The sequence below is a fragment of the Halyomorpha halys genome, unplaced genomic scaffold (assembly GCF_000696795.3).
Source record: "Halyomorpha halys isolate HHAL.00 unplaced genomic scaffold, Hhal_1.1 Scaffold749.1, whole genome shotgun sequence".
In the NCBI taxonomy this organism is placed as follows: Eukaryota; Metazoa; Arthropoda; class Insecta; order Hemiptera; family Pentatomidae; genus Halyomorpha; species Halyomorpha halys.
The window spans coordinates 543999-566061 of record NW_027116653.1 but is presented as its reverse complement, the minus strand read 5'-3'; the positions used below and the strand labels follow the sequence as shown (position 1 = coordinate 566061).

General features: G+C 30.3%; 2 protein-coding genes across 3 annotated transcripts in view; one reads left to right on the top strand and one right to left on the bottom strand.

Moving 5' to 3' along the window:
- LOC106685865 (Evr1_Alr domain-containing protein Alr) overlaps window positions 1-2239 on the top strand; it is a 6885-nt gene extending 4646 nt beyond the window's left edge. For both annotated transcript variants that reach the window (XM_014428832.3, XM_014428835.3), the window contains exons 4-5: window positions 990-1137; window positions 2061-2239. In XM_014428832.3, the coding sequence (XP_014284318.1) occupies window positions 990-1137; window positions 2061-2223 (311 nt within the window). In that variant the 3' untranslated portion in view covers window positions 2224-2239. The remainder of the gene's footprint in view (window positions 1-989; window positions 1138-2060) is intronic.
- A 421-nt stretch (window positions 2240-2660) lies between these two features.
- On the bottom strand, window positions 2661-21194 carry LOC106685864 (cytochrome P450 4C1). Its single transcript, XM_014428830.3, has 13 exons — window positions 21148-21194; window positions 17140-17293; window positions 15188-15294; window positions 11133-11220; window positions 9021-9206; window positions 8651-8720; window positions 7684-7813; window positions 7549-7603; window positions 7356-7471; window positions 7133-7201; window positions 6856-7024; window positions 5457-5627; window positions 2661-2891 (listed from the first exon to the last, which is right to left on the bottom strand). Exons 2-13 carry the CDS (start codon window positions 17291-17293, stop codon window positions 2737-2739), a joined length of 1470 nt encoding a protein of 489 aa, XP_014284316.1. The 5' UTR covers window positions 21148-21194; the 3' UTR covers window positions 2661-2736.
- Between the last annotated feature and the right edge of the window lie 869 nt (window positions 21195-22063).

Here is a 22063-nt window from a genome sequence, read left to right as displayed (position 1 = left end):
GTTTAAATTAATGTTTGAAGTACCACCAATGGGTGGTTCCTTCCCAAGATTTTCAAGTGTATATGAAACATACTACATATTTACTTATTGTATTATTTTGTACAGTTGTAAATTACAATAAATAAATAATTAAAAAAAAAAATTCACTTATCTTTGTGTGTGTGTAATATATATTTGATCCTTTCAGTTGACAGGATGACTAACCTTACAAAATCATTTTTACTGTTTTCAATATTTATTGCATAAAAATCCAGCATTGAGTAAATGGTAAAGAGCAGGATGTAAATTTTAGTAACAGTTATATTTTTTTTGCTAAAGGAAATGTTAAAATCTGGAACCTGAAATAATACAAAAAGTACTTTTCAGTTGCTGTTGAAATTGGTATTAGTGGATATATTAACTGAAAGGCTTACTTAGAAAATTATTTAGGAAAAGTATTACCACAGTAAATAATATCTGTTCTAAAAGGGAGTGAGGATTAATTTAAACTCGAGGTTAGATGGCAAGTGAAAATTGTGTTCCTCACTAGAGTTGTTTATTTTTTTTTTTTCTAATCACTCAGAATTCTAATGTTTTGAAACTTTACCAATTGTACATTTGCAGCATAAGGGGAAACACCATTTATTTGAATAAAGAAAATTATTATTATATTTTTTAGATTGATAAATTATTATTTCAGCTTTATAGCCATTGTTGTTTTTGAGATATAGCGATCAATAACTTAGTGACTGGTATCTTTCCTTTTATATATTAAGATAAAGATAATACAGTTTTCTATGAAAACCAGCCCAAAACATCACCATTTAAAAGTTCAACTTCATAGGCACTCGTGTTTGATATACTGTATGTGAGTTGTTACAGACTTATACAGTCCACTTTTATTATAAAGAGAATATTTATTTAGATTTTACCAGATCTTGTTAATTTTTCCTATTCATTTATGATAACCTATAACCGTTATAGAATTTTACCTTTATATTTGTTACAAGGTATTGCTGCATGGGGTTTGATGCATAGCATAGCTGCATATTTTCCAGAAAATCCTACAGCAACTGAAAGACATGAAATAGCTTGCTTGTTTCGAATGCTTGCTAAGTACTATCCATGTAGTATCTGTGCCAAGGATTTTCAAGAAGAGTGAGTAAATCAATCATATTAATTCTTGATGATAATTTTAAATATTTAAATATGTAGTTGAGTTGGAAAATTTCCTTTCTCCTTCTATATTAAACTTTGTCATGGTAAAACATTATATAGAACAATTTATACTATGGATTTTTTTTTCCCAAAAAAGGAGCTTATGCATATTTTATTATTTTGTCAGATGTTTATTGTCTGATTCCGCTAAGGTACTATGAATATAATTTGTCAATTTAAACAGTTATATCCGAACCTTAATTTACTCATAAAATAATTTGGCCAATAGTAACACAAGAATAATGGAGAAGGTTAGATGACTTCGTACATTTAGGACGTAAAGTGACACTTTATTTCTGAAGTTCTCAAGCTGGGTGTAGCAAGTGTGTGTACCACAGCAATAATATTCAGTTTTCTCCAAGAGTTTTTGATTTAGTACATTCCTTTTTTATAACATGGTAACACTACTATTTCCTTGTTTATGCTAGAAATCTCATTTCTACAACACTATTTTTGGTTATGTGAATAATTTTGAATACTTCTGCTTATTTAGTATTTAAAAATTTTGTATCTTGAATAGTTTGAGTTAGTTAAAGTTTAGAGCTTTATCAAAGAAATTATATGTGAAAAATAATTTTTAAAATCCTGATTATTTTAGTGATTTTTATTGTTTCTTATTAAATTGAATCCAGTATTCTTATGTGCTCAATTTAATGCCTATTATGCAATTATAATTATACATGTATAATATTAAATGTAAACCTAAGAAAGCAGTGTTATTATTTTATATACCAAACCAAATTATAGAAGATTTAATTAGAAGATTAAATTTGAAATGGTGTTATTTTGTTCTAAGCACATACATATAATCATAACACCAATTTTTAATTAATATATTAATAATATTAGTAAATTTCTTTCAGCTTAAAAGAAATGCCTCCAGAGACTGAATCAGGTGAAAAGCTGTCCCAATGGCTTTGTAAACTGCACAATAAGGTGAACAAAAAACTGGGGAAACCACCATATGATTGCAGTAGAGTTAAAGAGAGATGGAGAGATGGTTGGAAGGATGGCTCTTGCGATTAAATAGTTTGGCATATCAGTTTTATCTTTTATATTTAAAATGGTGCATTTAATTTAGTTATTAGAATCTAGCTAATTTAAAAGTCATCCGAATTTACCTTTTATTTATTATTATACCTATATGGATATTAATTACCTTGGCTTTATGGAAATTTTCAGTGGTGGCATATTATTTGGACATGTGTTTACTCCTGCTACAAGTTGATCAACTTGCAATTTCTGCAAGCTGTGCTCTATGTAATTATATCCAACGTAAATATTTTAGTCTTCAGTTGAGCCACTGTGCTCTTCAGTGCTTCTTCTAAATTCCTTAGTTAGCAAGAATTGTGAATAGTTTTGATTGTGAACAGATGTGGTAATAGGAGGGTTTCGAATTCTAGGAAGAACATGTAAATTTGAAACATATATATATATTTTTTTTATTATAAGGAGAGACAATGTTTGTTTTTCAATGATTACATCTAGTTTCTTTGATAATATTTTTAGTCAAATATTCCATGGAAAATAATGTGAACATCATTTTCTACTAGTTAAGGTGATATGAGGTCCATTTAAGCAACGGAGAAGAATCTCACGTGTTAGCTTCAAGTTTTTATTGATGGAGTGTATCTTGAAGTTCAGAACTACCAGGGAAACTATAACCTTAAGCTCTAGCATTACAAATTTCTGACCTATATATAAAAGAAATTGTATTAAATATAATTAAAAGTGTTAGTATATATCAGAAAAATGGCTCTTAAACAATAGAAATTATAAATATAAATAGGAGAGATAATAAAATGTTATCCATTAAGTCCACTTTTATTGGACATTTGTCCAATATGTCATTCTGTTATGTCCGCTTACAAAACTTTCCTTATCTCTTTGGCTGTTGAGGCCAATGCAATAAATTCTTGCTGTATTGGACTAATTAATATTTTATTCTTATTTAATTATTATTTGCTATCATTATTTGACATTTTATGAACGGTTATCTGGAATGTTTTGGGAGATATATAGATTTCAAATTATTCCAAAAAGTAATAAACCCAAAAATGAACGGGTTACAATGGGAAACATTATTTTCAAAGCAAGAGTACAAACTTCAATAGGTTGTATCTTTACTAATATTGGTTCGAATTAAACAATTTTTTTGAATACCATAAAATTTATACATTTTGAGTTATGTGAGAAATAAAGTATTCATTTCTTCATGACTTTTTTCTTGGGAATGTCTGCTACATATAAAATTAATGGGCTTTGGTAGATAAAAATAACCAAATTAACCAACCTATTGAAGATAGTTGTGGCACAGACATATTCAGAGACAGGCAGACTAATGGCCAAACTCAGAGGGTTCTAAGATGTATGTATAAACTGAATATCAAAATATTTACCCGATTACTATACTCTCCTTGAAAGGGTTATGTAGATCACTTGCTTGGGGTTCCCCCTATTATGTAATCTAAAGGATCTACACAAGATTCATTGTTAACTCGTGCTGACCAACGAAAATGTCTTTGAACTTCCCACCACAAAAAAGTTCTTTTCGAAGTTTGGACACTTGCCTATGGTTACTTTCCTAAAATGCAGGAGGCCCTAGTGAGATATAAATTTTGTAGTCTAAACAAAACGTCTTTCGCTACTTCATGAAGCAAATGAAATATTCATGAATGAAATGAAAATAAACTACTCATGAAAATAAATGAAATAGTCATTATAAATATATTTTTTATTATTGAAGCAGGAATAGCAAAAACTCCCCCAATATTTTAAATTGAATGGTTATTCTGTAACTACACTAAGAAGATCACAACAAATAGCTTCTGGCATGGTCTTTGGTACAAGGAACAACTTGATCACAAAACCCAATATACTCACTGTGAAATGGAAGCCAAAGACAAACTTTTTTGTTGAGGCATGGACAAATTGCAACTTCTTTAGCCAAGTTGGCCTCTTTAATCTACCTGGAAACATGCTATCCTAGAACACCATTGAAGCAACTATCGAGACTAATAGTATACTCGTAAGAGATTTCAACAGACCATCTCTAAGATGGTGCTACTCAAAACAATCCCTAACAGAAAGATGCATTATGGGGAAATGATGGCAACCTGCAAGAAGTTATTGACATGCCACCAACATTTCTGTCATCTGCTGGACAAATCTAGACCAGAACTCATAATAACGCACTATTTTACATGGAAACCACACATAATTCAATGTGCTGAGAAAAGAATACATTTTCTCTAAATACCATATCAATTTCCATGTCAAATAAAATGAAGCATTCATCAAAACTTGAATGATTTGTTTTTAAAATAAATTCTATGGGAGGAACTGCGTTTGAAAGAGGTGTTTTAAGAAAAATATTAATATGGTAAAGCAAAACTAGTGGAGGGAACCAATATGGGACCAACTTGGTACTACTTGCACAATCCCTGAGAATTTCATCAAAATTGGGTTAACGGTTCAATGATCCTGCTCAAAAACAGATTGGGCTACAGATAGATATGAAACCAAATTTGTTCCTTCATTTCTAAAATTTAAAATGCCAAACTTTTCAATTCTGAGGTCATTATTTTTTTTTCATTGTCTGCATGAATACAGAATTTCCTTCTGCAGTGAAGGAAGTCAAAATTGGAAATTCAATTTTTAATATGATTCAAAGGTAGAACTAGAAAGGGTCATATAACAAATAATATCATTGAAGTAACCTAGATGTTTGTTCAGTTAAGGAGAATAAATCTGTCCATATTATCAGATTTGTTAATTTTCTATTGGGAAAAATTTCTTGATATGAAAATGTTTTAGATAATGATAATGTCTAAGCAAAAATAGTGGAAGATATGGGAGAAGATAAATATATTACCAAAGCAGAGCCACCTGCCTATGTAATAATGGATATGATTTTACCTTCCAGGAATCTCAAACTGCTTAGGCAGTAGAAGAGAAATAAATTATTATATGAGATTATTTATTAATTATCAACCATAAATGTGGTATTCCTGGCTGATTAAAATGAATCAATTTAATTAATTTTTTAAAATAATGCACGAATAGTCTCGACAATTAAAAAAGGTATTTCGTTCTACTGTATACACTTAACTATAAAATTTGTAAATTTATATACAATTATTCATGAGGAAAACAATGGCTAATTAGTTCAGTTGATCACATTATTTAAATTACAGAAACCAGTTTAATTGAAATGAATTGACATTATTAAATTTAATTAGATAATTTGTATTATATACCAATACAATTTCTTGGCCCTGCTGCAAATGGCACATAGGCAAAAGGATGTTTTATTGGTTTAAGAAACCTGTCAGGGTTGAATTTTTCTGGTTCTGGAAATAAATCTGCTCTTCTATGTAATGCGTACATTGACACAACAACCTGTGTGCCAACTGGGAGTCTGTATCCACCTGCAAGATATTGTATATTACAATGTTTGCAAACTAATATATTTACTCTGTGTGTGTATTTATTATTTGCCTATAGTTATTTTTAATTTTATTTACATGTGAAAAATTTATGACAAAAAAAAAAAAAAGAAAAGAAATTGAAACAAAATCTGATTAGACCTGGACACATCAAAAATCATTAGGAAAACAACCCCAATCTGTCAAAACTCATCATTCTTTTTTTTCCAGGTTTGAATTTTTAATTTTATAATTATTTATTATAAATTATAGTTATAACTATAGGAAAGTAGTTGAACAAAATCAAGGTATATAATAAATACTTTTACATCTAATCATTATTAATTTTAATAAGTTCTGTTAACATGTAACTGAACAAAGTGAATTATTGAGCTACTGGTAATTGACAAAGACCAGTCTGTGAAAAAACCTATTATTAGTATTTGTTCAAATAGCGGATACAATGTCAAGTTACATATGAGGGAATACTGTTAAACTCAATTAAAATCGAGTCTGCTGCAAAGCAAGGATAAGTGTTCTCTCTAACTCACTTTGTTCTGGTTTTTGACAGAATCATAAGAGTTACACTTGGAGGAAAAAGATGTGGAGTCGAATGGGGTCTGAGAGGAAGGCTTTAGGATCTTGACTCTTGGTTCTCTTCTGTCTTCTTGCATAGGGGTTCAACAATTTTAAGGATAAGTTAAATGCTTTAAGCTGAATCATCAACCAAGTTGAACTTTGGAACAAACATTGGTGGAATAAAAGAGATTCACATGAAGGAGGGATATCAGGACCCACTTGTTCTGAAGGAAAACACCCTTGAACAAGAGGAATCATTCATCTACTAGGGAAGTGTGGTTATTAAAGATGGGGAAATGTTAAAAATGTCAGAAGCTGGATCATAAAAGGAAATGGAGTAAATATTCAATTGTATGTAAAAGCCAGATTCTTAGAAACTCTCTGAAAAGACTTAAGTTAGGTTTAGTATAATAATAGCGTAAAGTAAGTCCTAATCTATGGCGGTAAAATTTGGAAGGGAACTGAAACCATCACCATTTTTACATTTATATACTCCTCTTCAAAGCTTCATTAACTGCTTCTCGTGCAGAATCTTGGGGATTTCTTTACCTGATATGATCCTATTAACCCTAATTTTAACTTTAAACTACAAATTCATCTATTTGACTGGCTGATTATTAAAATTTGACTAAATGTAAATATAAATACTCACTGCCTGGTAAAACCATTTCTTCTGTAATCATTCGAGATACTAATGGTATAGGTGAATAAAGTCTCAAAGACTCCTTTAATACCCTGTTTAATAAGTCCATCTTCTGATAATCTTCCATCAATGGTATTTTCCCTGCTAGGGTTTGAGATACCTCTTGAAACAAAGCTTCCTAAAAATATTAGACAAAATACAATTCTGTTAAAACTTTTTCCATGAATCAGTAAATCATTTTCTTAAAGATGTTTTTATTTATGAAGCAAAATTTTATTTCCATTACTTGTATTTCGGGATGTAGTCCAAGAAGCCAAAGAGTGTAGCTTAGTGCCATTGTACTTGTGTCATGACCCTAAATATTAGAATTTATAAAATTAACTTCAAGGTTGTAATAGGTTGTATTGAAATATTAAGGAATATTTTTAATCTTATTAAAATATATGTCTTTGAACTGGCATGTAGTAAATCTAAATTTGGTCGGGTTTTGATTTCACCTTATTACCAACCTCAAACATAAATGTCACAACTTCATCTTTAATGTCCTGATCAGTTTTGAAAGCTGGATTATTTGTTTCTTTTATTTTGGCCAATAACTCTAGGAAAGCAATATTTTTCTTGCCACCTAAAATAAATTTATAAAGTTTAAGGCTAAGTGTCGTTCATTTCTTTGAATTCAAAATGATTGTTGTTTAAACTTACCATTTTTAGGCGATTTTGAACAATTATTTTTCTCATTCACCTTTCTTTTCAGTAACTATTCCAAATGAAACATTGGAATAATTTTTAATACATTATCAACCAATATGCTATTAATGATAAAAGTGATTGCCTCACCTCTAAAGGAAGAGTAAATAGAACTTTTAAAAGATCTGCTTCTTCCTTTCTTTTGCCAAGTAGAATGTAAATTGGCTCAAGAATATTCAAGTAAGGGTTGTACATTTTATCTCCCAATAATTTAGTCATCCTAAAAATCATCTTTACTTTAAAAGAAGGCATATATATAATGTTCTATATTTATATTCTCTTAGGCATTTATATTTGTTTATTATTATTATTATTATTTTTTTAACAATTATTTTTAATTTAACTTTTTAAAAGATTAATCTTGTATAACTTATAAGTGACACAGACCATGTTTCTCCTCCAAGTTTGTAGCTTTTTGGTTTAGTATTATTTTGAATCAGGAAGGATTAATCTATTCGTCTTGAAATATTCTATACTTAATTATGGGTCATTTATATGACTCTGCCCCCTACTAGTAAAAACAAGAATTTGGTTTCTGAAAGCCACATTACAGCTCCTCCATACAAATCTTGGAATAGGTTTCTAAATTTGCATAGCTGGGATCCTTGGTGAGTTATTAAAATAACCTATATGAAGAGAGCAATTCTTCCTCTATTTTACTATCCTGATACTCCAAAATTTTGAAAATCCTACTTGATTCAACCTTACACATCTTATAATGTAATAAGGGACCAAAATATATATTTCTTCAGCTTGTATGTTAAATGCTGAAGAAATGAACTAACTTTTTTTGTTTTATTTATATTTCAGGAGGAATATCTGAATGTTATTTAGAAGCATGGTTATTGGTTTGTAAAGAATGTTTTAAATATGGGATATTTAGTTTATTATTGAAGAAACAAATCTGGAACATAATCTAGATGTTGGATTTTTTGAAGGCTAATAATAAATACAAAGGACACTACATCAAATCCTAAATCAACCCCTCTCATTTTCTAATCTTCTAATTATTTATAACAAATAAGAAATCAATTAATGTTGTTCGATGAAAATTTACCTTAAAACAGATTTAGGATATTCATCCTGTGGATTAGTTTGTGCTTTCACTTCAGTTCCCATAGCTGTCTCTGTAAAATTAGTAATATATTTTTAAGTTTCATTGCCTGATTGATAATAATTATAATAAGTACAGCCATTCCCCAAAATATTTTGTCTACAAATCAACTAAATCTACTAGATTTTAACGTAAGGTAATAGTTATAGTATTATAGTAACGTAAGGTAGTAATTAACTAAAATTTTAAATAAATATGTTTTCATTCTTCATTTTTATTTAAATTCAGCATTGTTTTTTTATGATTGTCTAAATTTTTTTCATATTCATCAACTTTATATAGAAAGAATAATCCAATAATAAAATTATTTTACCTGCTACTACATCCAAAGCACAGTTTGACATATAAGGTGTTATATCAAAGGGAGTTTTCCCCACTTTTTCTTTTAGGCAGTTTACTAGAGTCATTCCACATTTATAGAAAATTGGTACGAAAGATTCTAAAATCTTGAAATGAAATGTTGGTGTGATTGCTTTCCTCCTCTGGTGCCACAAATTTCCTGAATCAAATGTGTTGTTTGAGGTTTATTTTGGTTATTTATGATGTTTTACAGTTTAAAAAATTAACTTTTTCCCTAAATGTTAAATTAAAACCAATTTTAGTTACCAAAATTGAAACTGTACATCTAGTAATGGTTTAAAACTATTAAATACAAAACTGTTAATTATTTTGTCCTATCTTATGCCTTTAAGATTAAGTGTTTACAATCATTGTTTGTGAAGATATTATTAATAAATAAGATGTCTGTAGAACCAAGAAAAACTAATTTTCAGTTCCTACAATTCTTACCTCTACAAAGGGTAGGTATGTAAGTAAGGAAGATGTAATCAGGTTAATATTTCAGAATCTGGTTTTTAATAAATTGTTTTAGAGCTCTCTCAGTTCAAAAACACATTTTGAGTTATTAGTCTGTGTCGAGATTATTTCTTGAACTGATGCACACATTGTTTAACATTTTTTCAAGGCATTTGACTCCTCCCAAGCCTTTGTACCGAAATTGGACACCATCATAAACATAATATGTTTTCAGTTTAGTCCATGAGTCCTTGAAAATAAAACGAAGTAATTTCACCTCAATTTTAGATTACTTTGATGAAAAACTGTATATAGGTTCCAGTCAAACTTCATGACTCTACCAACCATGGTTGGAGGGGGGTACAAAATGGTGACCTACCAAAAGTTACAAAGAATTAATTTTTGAGTTCTTTTAATTAAAAAAAAGTTTTTTTTTTGTCAGTATATGGTTCAATTTTTATCTAGGCTACACAAATGGTAGAGTAAATGTACTTTAAAAGTAGATATTGAATTATTTAAGGTGTATATCCCGTTTATTTGTTCATTTTATTCAAGAAAAAGAAACATTTTCGCTCGTATTTCATTCGGTTTCCATTATACTTAAAACTTGGTTGATCACAAATTAAGGTACCAAATGATCACCCCTAATTAAGGAGTCTAGGTTAAATAGTTCCTGAGATACAGTTTTTCAAAAAGCAACATATTTCCAAAAAATGAAAAATCAAGTTTTCATTTTGTGGAACCGATATTCAAATAAAAGTCAATCGAACTGGCGCCGCTGCAGTCTCAAAGCAGTTAAATTTGAAGCTTCAACTCTCTCGTCTACAAGCGGCCAGTTGCATGGGATTTTCTTCTTAAAGCTCTTAAGCTTTTCATATACATCCCACTGGGTGTTCATGTGTCTTCCATGTACATACAAAATTATGAACCTTCTAAGAAAAATAGGAAAAAAATGTTATTTATTTATTAAAAAATGATTTTTAACTCTGAAAGTCTATATTATATATAATCAGTAGAAAGTCAATTGAATCATAAAAAACAAACAAAAAAAAAAGACGAAGTATCAGCAATATTGCGGTCTTTGAACTTTTTACCCTTGTTATAAAAATATTTTCCCTAATTTCTTTAGGGAATCCTTGCACTTTTCTTTTTATTATTCTTATGATTAACTATAAATCTCTCGGAACGTTCCAGATGCTCATATGATACATAATATCATTTTAAAACAATTTTAATCGGACCAATATTAGCGAAGATACAGTAAAAAAAAAAAAAAATTGCATTGAACTTTGCCTTCAAAGTGATAAGGAAATCGTTTAAGTGGAAGTATATACAAGATATTTTTTTAAGTACAAATGAACTATGAAGAGATACTGGTTAGATTATTTAATATGATTTTTTTTCCTTTCTAAAGTGAATTTTGATGAGAGAAGTAGAACATTAGTACTTTTTTGAATCTCAGTTCATTTGATAATTGTTCTCTTATCAATTTCAGTTTTGTGTTGGTACTCTAAAACTAAAGTATAAAAAGATTAATAAATTAATAATCTGTTAACAATCTTTTTTAAAAATATCAATATATCTTATCTACTTTATTTATGGTGATAATACTTGTTGATGATTTTCATACCATTACTGATGAGGAGTCCTGTACCCAACCAACATTCTAAGGCTTTGTATGAATTCGATTTTGTTGTTATTTTACTCGAAAAAATTACCTAAAAAAGAAGTAATTATAAAGACACTCTCACATCAACAGTTTTAGGAATAATTTTACTAAAATATTTTAAATTGTAAACAGTATTACTTTTAGTACAGTGAAAAAAAACAACGAAAACGTGCGGTAAAAAATATAAAATATGCAAAATCATAGTGTAAAAATACTAGATAAAACATTCAAAGTCTGCAGTAATGAACTTTATAGTTTAATATACAATGATAATGCATTTAAAGCTTATTTGATCATGTTAAAATCAAATTAAACTCGCTAAATACTCTACATTAACCTGAAGTTCTATCCATAATTGAATAGCTATAAAAAAGCTAATTGTATTAAATGATTTTATATTCCTATTATGAAGACTGAAATTCAATTTGTCAGCTACTTAAACCTACCTTAATTTTAAGTTTTAGAAAAAGATGTAAGGCACTTCGTAGAGAGGAGTGTTTAAAAAAAATCTCCCTAGCATAATTCTTTTTTAATTGTTTATTTACATATAAATATACCATTAACTATAAAATTAACAAGCAATGAGTCAAAACAATAGCAATGAACTTTCATTCCAGAAAGACTTTTTTATCTTTACCCAAAACTACTAGTTTTTACTATTCCAAGAATATTCTTTACTCTTGTTTGTTCTTTTGTTTTGTTTTAGGTTTAGTTAAACTCATTTGTTAAACAATGCATGCTTTACCTCGAAATCGTCAATTTTAAACGATAATTAATTAAAAAATAATTAAAACAATCAGTCCCTTTTACTTCGTGGTATAATGAGTAGGTTAACTGTTCTCAGTCGAGCCTGAGACTGTTAATGTGTATTTGCCGCATTTGGGAGATTCCTTTTGAGGCTATCAAAGAACTTGATTACTTTTATCACTGTCGGTAGACCGCTCTTTGTAATGAAGAATGTTTCTCAATACGTCTCAGGATACTACTCTGAAACTGCTAGAGTTTCTCTCATTAGAGTTTGTGGGTGCTGTGTTAGCCAAAATAGGTTCTCCGTAGAAGAGGGCTGGTCTGAGTATACTCATGTTAATCAATAATTTGGGGCGGATAGAAAGGTTATATAGAGATGATATCTATTGGATCGGTATTACCTATATAGTTAATGATTTCTTGTTTGTGAATAAAAATCTATGGGATAATATAGCAATATCCCGAAAGGATTTTTTCGGATGCCAAAGAAAAAGTAGTTGACGGAATTCGATGAAACCTGCTGCTTGAACTATTTCACACTAATCCTCAACTTACCTCATAGTGATCACTAGGGATAGGATTTTTATGTTTTCACATATTTTTACCTGACCATGATATCTTCGATTCCTTACTAATTATAGATGTTTCAAGACATTTCTGGCCAAAAGAAGCCATTTTTATTTCACATATTTTTAAATACTTGGCCTTTTTTACATATTTTGTTGTAAATCACATATTTTCTGAAATATTTGTTATTTTTAACATATTTTTAGGTATTTTGTCCTGAATCACATATTTCCTTAAATTATTTGTTCAGTTGTAAATGCATTTTTTTCAGCAACAACGTAATATTCAAGAGAACGCAAGAAACTTAAAAGTGAAATTTAGCATTTTTCATAAATAGTGCGTACAAATTCTATATCTTCCTTTGAACACAAATTAAAAGCAGTGGCAATAATAAATTTCCACACAGAATTACATCGAGAATTTCTCAGAACTATTAAAAAGAGCTAGGGTCTTATTCCTTATTACAACAAATGATGACACAGCCGCCCAGGTGATGCAGAATACCGAACTAGATGCAATGAAAATAGCTTCATTTAACTACGCCCCTATAAGATCAGTAAATGTTGAAAGATCTTTTAGCCGGTACAAGTCCATTCTGCGGTCAAACCGACGAAGATTTTTATTTGAAAATTTAAAAATGCATTTAATCTGCAATAATTTTGTAGCTGACCCTGCTGAATAATTGATTTTTTTCAAAGTTTTAAATATTTTTCTAAAGTTTTTTTTTCTTTTTAATAAGGATTAATCTTTATTTTCACTTATAATTTGTTCATAATTCATTCTGAGTAATTATTAATCAATTAGTTTAATTACAATTACTAATTAATGTCTTGTTATTGAACAGCTCTTTTTTTGTACATATTTTAACATAATTTCTTTAAAATATTATTCATATAATATATAATAAATACATATTTATGTAACTTTTTTTAAGTTATAAAATTACTAATAATTAGTAATTTATTTTGTTGAAAAATACAAAATTTATAAATACATATTATTTATATATTTTTTAAATATTTGACAATTTATTAGCACATATTTATGTACATATTTCGGATTTTTTAGCACATAAAAATCCTATCCCTAGTGATCATTGTCTGCCGAATCATCCATATCTACACCATCATTAGAAAGTTCCAGATCTCTAGTGCATTCAATACTTAACCAATATACGTATCTTGAAGAATTTTATTTCTTAATTTTTATTTCAGAGAACTGTAGATCATATAATCTTCTCAATGTATCGTGGTCCTAATGGACTATCAGCTAGGAATTTTTGAATCCTAACATTTAGAACACAACATTCAGTTGCTGTAAAAAACAGATGAAATAAAAAAAAAAATAAATAACTAGAACAATTGTGCCAAAAAGAGGTATAACATTGTAGAGCATTAAGCATGACAAATCAACGTCATAGATTATCTTTATCTAGATAATTGAAATCCTCATTCTTTTTTTCTAAATTTGAAGGAGGAAGCATTGAATTCCGTAGATAGTCCCCAGAATGTTTGCCACTATAAACATACCAAAATCCTCGATCAACGAACTTTTTTTTCATTTTTTTTAATTATTGTTTTCATAATGATTTATTTTGAACTGAATTTAAAACTTTAATTTATCATTTAAAAAACAAAAAATCGAATGATTTGTGCTACAATACAAAAAAACGATAAATTTCAAGCTGTAGCATAAATTTGAAACAAAATTGAGGAAATCAATAATACTTACAATTAGAAATAGTTTTTTCTTTTCCTCAACTAAAATTTTCCTAGTCTTTTTTTTTTAACTTTTTTAAAATTAATTTAAAAAAACAATAACTGAATGGAGTGTTATAAGTGTTTGAGGGCTAAGCACAAAAATGTTGACAGTTGATATCTTCCATTACATTGAGAAATTGTTCAGACCTGCAGTGTTTTGGAAAAAAAATATTAGTTTCAAGGAACATGGGCTGATTGGTCACGGGAGTGAAGGAGTAGATCTAAATCTTGGGTGATAGGAACCCCCACAGGAAATAAACGGATATGATAACCGGGATATTGAATGCTAGAATAATTTTGTTCTTCAGGTTTGTTGAATTTTCCGCTCTGTTGGTCCATAAATCGCCGAAAACTGGAAAAAAAAAAATTTGCGTTTTCTCCAATATACGCTTTTATGGTACATTGGATCATAAAAGTGCAATATACGAATTCTTCTTAAAATCTGATTTATTATTGGAATAAGTAAAAAAGAAATTTCCCATCTCACAGAAAATTCCAGAATTGGGTTTCCTGGAAAAGGTTAGGAAATTAGCAATTCCCTCAAATGATAGACCACATGCTACTATTAAATATATTGTAAAAATAAAGTAAAATTTATAGCTACATGCAAACACATACCACATCGATGGACACCGCCTTCAGCGGACCCGGCAGCCTATCTTACAATGCCATACAGGCAAAACAAGATGTTTTAGTTTGCCTACATATGTACATACATTTTTCATTTGTATATATTTAATTGTTTGTTATTATTTTTTCTAGGAGGTCAGAAAAAAAAATAAAATGTTTAAAAATCAAGGGAAATATATATGCTGGGGCAACCTGTATAAATTAAAAATAAATAACTTAAATGTGATATAGACATTGGATTTTAAGATGTTACGTAATTTATTGAATTTTATTTTAAATAAATACATAGGAAAATTAACGAATTCCACTTACTTGAATATCTTCCGGCTCGATAGTGAAAATTTGAAGATGTGGACCGAGCCAGACTCTAAATGTGTTTCCATAGATTTTTGTATAATGTTCCCAATGCTTCAGTGCACCTATAATGTAACTCATTAAATATATTTTTTCTACGTAAAAATAAATAAAATCTACAGTCATAAGTACATTTAAAAAAAAAAAAAAATGAAAACTTTCTGATCAATTTTTAATCCTAGCTTTAACATCACTTACAAAGATTATTATTTTATCCTTTTTTATTTCAAACTCACTATGCCATTATTTACGAATTTGATTCATTTCCTTGATCATGTCAATACCTGTTATATGAAAGTGCATATGTAATTATTCTAGGATCTATCTACTATTGAAATGGAAAAAAAAATTAACTTGATGTTTTCTTAAAATTAATTACTGTAATGATAAAGTTGCCCAAATAATTATTATTAATTAATTATACATTATCATTTAAAATAAATATTGATATCGGTACAGGTGGAAAGTTCAATAACTTATTAACAACGCTCTCCCTAAATCAGTAACAAAAACCTACTCAAAGGCTTACGAACTCCATAGGTACAAACATCAATAATTAATTAATTATATAAATGATTTTACGACACACTTACTATACACACAAACCCACTAATTTAAACATTTTCAACATAAGACTTATCAAATGCAAGAAGATGAAGAAGCTGGAATAGATACTTAAATTTATTTTCAAGTTCCAATTTCTATGAAGAGGTATTATTGCATGACCTTAACCTTCATGCCTGCACGCCATTATTTTTATATCACATCGCATTCGCTCGTGTTAAAGCATTATTTCAGTTATAAATTAGATAAATAATTTTTTAAAAAAATATCGGTACAAAAGGTAAGGAAAAAGTTAATATAATTATAATTTATTCCGAGTTGGTGTTGACAAAGATACGGGTTTTAAATGTAGTGTGAGAGGGATTATTGCGGGATAAAATTGAAGAAACATGGAGAAAACCGGTTGAAGAAACAGAAGAAAACGTGGTATCGCATATATCTATGTCCCTACGTTCAGGAGTGAACATTTTACTTTAGTATGTGCCTATTATTTAAACCTTACGCACGTAATTCAACAGCGTACACATTAAGCTCTTTTTTCTCATGTTTTGACTATATCATCACGTCCACAATCTAAAAATCTAATAGAAACCTTTGTAACTCAAATTTGACTAGAAAATCTTATATCGTTTTTACGCTGTTATACTCATTTGGAATAGAGTTTAAAAATGATATTAAAGACATTATAAAAAGTTAGTCTTAACAAAAAGAATATCGGATTTGACCTGAAGCAGTTGGAAGATATAAGAAGGAAAATGCCACTTTAACTTGGAAATGCTAATATCGTTCAAAATCCTAAAATTGGATCCATAAAAATTTCATTAAACGTTTAAGTTTTGTTTCTAATGCATCGCAATGCCCATTATCAACCTAACTCCCCTGGTCGAATCACTGGCTGGTCCAGGAATTTTCTGGGGGTGATATTCACCTATATACCAGATGAATTCCATTTACCAAATTAAAGGATTGTCAATTTCTCAAATAAATCCTTGATATCCCTCTCTTCTAAATCAAAATTTTTCTTCGTATTCGTTACGAAAAAGACAGCCGATTTCACATTTTGTAATACTAACTGTTAGAATAATAGTGGAGAAAAATGTTATAAAATTTCAAATATGAGATAATAATAAAAGCGCCTGATTATGAAATTTATTGAATCCTTTAATATTTCCGTAAATGAATAGGTTTTTCATAAATATTTCTGCAGTGCTTTAATATAAATATATTGTAAATGTGCTTATGATTCAATCTTGCAAATGTTTTAATGTGCACAAATTATGCCCTTTATCATGACAAAATTCAGTTCTTATTCCAAATATTAAATGAAAAAAGTAAGAATAAATTACTTGGACCAGTAAATTTAAAGTTGAGTAGGTTGCCTAATACAGGATAAGCCCTCGGGCCGGGTATTGAGTTTCCAACTTTAATGAATTCGTAGGGCGGGATGAACATCCACCAGACGATGAAGATTGCAGCCAATGACAAGAGAAACAGCAACATCTGAAACATACACAGCCCTTAGTAGGTATTACTTAAACTTTGAAAATTTGGATACCTGAGATACATAGTTTTTTATAAAGTATATTTATTTAGTGTAATGGTTTCTAACTAATCCATAGAAATGTGAGGACAGCTGAAATTGAACAGTGGGCGCCCAACCTCCACGCCCGTGTTAAGACAACTGGGGTGGGACCTCTTCAGAAGATAAGGTTGCTTAAATGTGCATTTCGAGTCACTCTTATTGTGCTTTAGGCTGTTAAACCTTTCTGCTATTATCCAAACATTAGGAAAGGTAAATAAAATAATTCTAACAACAAATTCTCATAAAAATATGTGTTGTCGGATACTCCCACGGCCCATTCCTCCGGCACCTGCGACTCACCTATTGTCCGCAGACCACTGGTTGTGAACTACTGATCTTAAGAGGTATAACCTAGTAATCGTATTACTTAAATTTAAAAATAAATCTTAACTATTTTTCTATTTTAATTGTTTTGTTTTATTTTCACAGTAAATATTATTTTAAATGAAACAAACTAATACAGAAATTAATTGTATTTTAACATTTAATTTACTTCCCCAACTATGACAGATCATTGCACATTTTATGGCCTCATTGACTCAAGAAATATTTATTATCTATGCCGTCTCCACCGTTACTTAGAATCCATCAAGCTTCTGAATTATTGAATTATTTTTGATGAAACGATTGATGATCAGTTAAGAGCTAAGTATTTATCAAAAAATATCTTAATGACACACAACGGCTTTTTTTCACATATTGTAAATAATTGCACTGTTCTTCATCATGATGTATAGTAAATCTGACCTTACTCAGTATACATACTACGTGTGTAGTATTCTAGTGTCTAGTATTCTAAGATGTTGAAAATAAAAATGCTGAAGTGTTAATTTATTTCGACTTTTCGGATTTAAACATGTAAAGTTCCTTTATATGTTTTCGGAGGTGCGGAAAATGAAAATGCTATCAAGTTTAAGATCGCGCTCTCATATATCGATTAATTTTAACTTTTCTGATATTGTAACATTTTAGGGTCCCATTCTATTATATGTTTTTGGAGTCCATTCTCAAAATATTGAATTGAGAGTTTTTGCTCTAGATTATCATGAGAAAAAATGACCTTTTCTAAAATTTTAAATCACGTGTCCCGAAGAAATTTGATATTCTGAACCAAAAATGGTTTTGGAATAATATAATGAAATAAATAGTTAGTCCAATATCTACCGAAGCGTCCATTACATTAATTCTCCTCTACGTTACAGCGGTGGTATAATAATAATAATAATAATAATAATCTTTATTTATTCTGGGATTGATCCCTTTATAATAATTTACAGGCGTCAAAATTAGGCTTTGGAGCCTTAGAGTAAATTACAAAATAGAGATGAAAATACAAGACGCATTAAAATAAAATAATACAGTGAATTTAAAAATATACAATTAAACAACCATAATTAACAGAAAATATAAAATAATGATAAAACAAATAAAATGAAACCACTTGTCATATCATAAAACATAAGATGACTTCTGATAGTAAATAAAAGAAAAAAATGATAAAAAATCAAATACAATTAAACTAAAAAGTTATAAATTAACAGATATAATTTCTGCTAGTGTACATATTTACAATTATAAACGAAGATCTAAGACAGAAAATATATAAGGCTTTTTTAAAACTTTCAATTGTTATTCTTCCGGAATTGGGTGCACAGAAGGTAGTCGAAGATACGGGATTTGAAGATTGGAAGGGTGTTAGAACTACGAATAAAAGAGAGAATAGAATTCCATAGGGAAGAGGAACGGATGAGGAAAGGTCTACCAAAGGCTGCGGTTCGATGTGAATTTACGTATAAGTATGAGGGCCGTGAGCGGTTATTGCGGTAATGCACTGAGGACTTAAATTGAAGGATATCTGAGATGTTCGATGGATGGCGGGATTGGATAACTTGATAGAGAAAGGAAGCAATGAAATATTTACGACGGAAGGAAGGGTAAAGCCACTTCAACTCTTCATAAAATCGGGTGACAGAGGCGTCCCTGAGGACCCCAAAGATGAATCGTACAAAGCAATTATTTAACCGTTTTAAATTTGCTTCGAGATCCACAGAGACACCCCTGTAAACCACACAGCAATAATCAAAGTGGGGAATATTAAGGAAGTAACCAGGAGCCTGCGGGTTTCCAAAGGAAGTAGGTGACGAAGATAATTTAAACGCTTTAGGGTGGAAAAGGTACGACGGGAAATATCGGAGACGTGGTTTTTCTAGAAGAGAGTTTGGTCTATAGTGACACCAAGGTTTTTAACGTATGGATGGAATTGTATTGGATTGTCGTTTAGGAATAATGTTGGAATAAGAGGAATAGTTTTCAGGAGGTGATCAGATCCTATTACGATTGCCTTAGTCTTCTCTGCATTCAACTTAAGCTTGTTTCCTTGTGCCCACTGGCTAATTCTATTCATGTCTTCTTGGATCTTCTCCGTCGCAACTAATAGGTCAGAAGGTGGAAAGGAAAGGTAAATTTGGAAATCATCTGCGTACAAATGATATTGAGAATGCTGGATAAGGATGGGAAGATCATTGATGTAGATGGCGAAAAGGGTAGGGGATAGCGATGAACCCTGAGGGACGCACCAGGTGAGAGGTCGAGTCATTGATGGAGGTTTATCAGGAACCGCTACATACTGGGAGCGATCGGATAGGAAGTATTGAAACCAGCGCGAAGCACTGTTGGATAGAGGAAGGTTTCGTAGTTTGGTAAGAAGGATGTTGTGCTCAACCGTGTCAAATGTTTTGGAGAAATCCAGGAGGATGAGGATAGTTAGGTTTTGGTGTTCCATGGCAGTTTGGAGGTCGTGGGTTATATTAAGGAGAGCGGATTGTGTTGAATGGCTAGGTCGAAAGCCGGACTGGAGGGGATTGATGAGAGAACGTTCTCCTAGGAAGTTTGAGGGTTTGCTTTGAACTAGGCGTTCTAGCGGTTTTGAAAGGGTACAGAGGAGAGAAATAGAGCGGAAGTCATTAGGTGAAGTAGGATTTGGGATTTTATTAAATGGTCGAACTAAAGCGGTTTTCCAATGAGAAGGAAATGTGGCATTTTGCAAGGAAATATTATATATAAGGAAATTTTATATATGATAGAGGATGGGAATAAGAACTGGGAGATAGGATTTAATCAATTTAACATTCCTGTTGTCCGGTCCATGATCGTTGATATGGGATCTTAAAATGGTGGATAGTATTTCTTCGTAAGATATGTGGGAAAAAAAGAAGTTTTCAGGATTGAAGGTGTTATTTGGAGTTTCAGGATAGGTTGATGGGTCAGTAGCATGGCATGTGAAATAGTTGTTGAGATCGTTAGGTGTTATTTGAAGAGAGCTGAGAATATTGGATTCTGGTAAGGATCAATTTCGGAGTATTTTCAACTTGGATTTGGGGTCAGGAGCATTGGAGAGTTCGTAATGAATATTAAGGGATTTAGCACGTCGAACTGCTAATTGGGTTGGATTGCGGAGAAGTTTAAAATGTGAATAATCTGTATAGTAATGCAACTGTATGTAATATGGTAACGTTATCAGTAGTATGGTTATTTGGTGCCCGGACTGTTTGGTGGATTTCTTTAGGTCACTTTCTTAACAGATTCCAAATCACTCAGATTTTAAAAGTGCCATTTTTTATGAAAATTACTGAAGAACAATGGCGAAGGGATATTGTTTTATATTTTTATTTTCTTGCCAGATACAATTTACGTTTGGCTGGATTTTAGAGATGGAGACTAAATTTTAAAATGTATGAAAAATAATAATAAAAAAAAAAAAAACATTACTTACTTTAAGGTATTATATATACAAAGCTATACTCAATAAGTTCTCCAAACAGCGAACTGCGACTGACCAATACTAGCCCTTCTATTTCATAAAATTTATTATCACCTTAAAGCATTGAAGGCCTAATATAATTGGCCAGAAAGCCAAATATAGAAAAGTTCAAAACAAAATTCTAGCTGACGCAATTGTTTATAGTTGCTAATAATCTGGCTTCGTCGATAGTAAATTAGTCCTAACTATTTGCATTGTTTCCTCGTCACAATTTGTCTCTTTTGTATCGCTGTATTCTCATTGCACAAGCCATTAACTTGGGTTATGACCGAAGCTCCAATTATTTTATTTTGTTAGCGGTCAAACGTTAGATAATATACAAAAATAAAGAAATGAACAGATCCAAAGTGAAACAATAATCAACGTATTTTCTCGACTGTTTGGTGTGAAGGAAGCATATTAAATTTTTTTTAAAATAGAAACAAAATGGGAAGTGAGTTTCAAAAAATATTTCCTTTCATACAATATGACTTATGTTCATATTTAGGGACTATGAGTTAATAAAATGATTTTTAATTATTTAAAAACATTAAAGAAGATTTTCCCCTTCCTTGTCATTTCTGGGAAACGGGTTGTTGGCACTATATTACACCTGGAATTCCCGTATGACGCCACTGTCAATAAAACTCTTATCTATTTATTATTATTTACATACTTTTGGTGATTGCATAATTATGGTAAAAATAAATACGGTACTGTGGTGCGCCCAGTGCTCGGCAGCACATCTTTCTAATGGTTGCACCTTGGCATCATTCCCTTCCTCTCCAACTCGATACTCCTACTATCATCCTTCGACGACACTTGTACTGTTTCCTGACCCTGTTCTTCCTCTAGTGGACGGCCCTAATACATTGTCACCACTATCCAT

Excerpts from the sequence above, each read along its gene's own strand:
- LOC106685864 (XM_014428830.3), bottom strand. The coding sequence starts at position 17,293 with ATGTTGCTGTTTCTCTTGTCATTGGCTGCAATCTTCATCGTCTGGTGG. Across the intron at positions 8,721-9,020 it reads TGCTTTGGATGTAGTAGCAG|AGACAGCTATGGGAACTGAA; the intron begins GTAAAATAATTT and ends CTAATTTTACAG. Across the intron at positions 7,814-8,650 it reads TATCCTAAATCTGTTTTAAG|GATGACTAAATTATTGGGAG; the intron begins GTAAATTTTCAT and ends GATGATTTTTAG.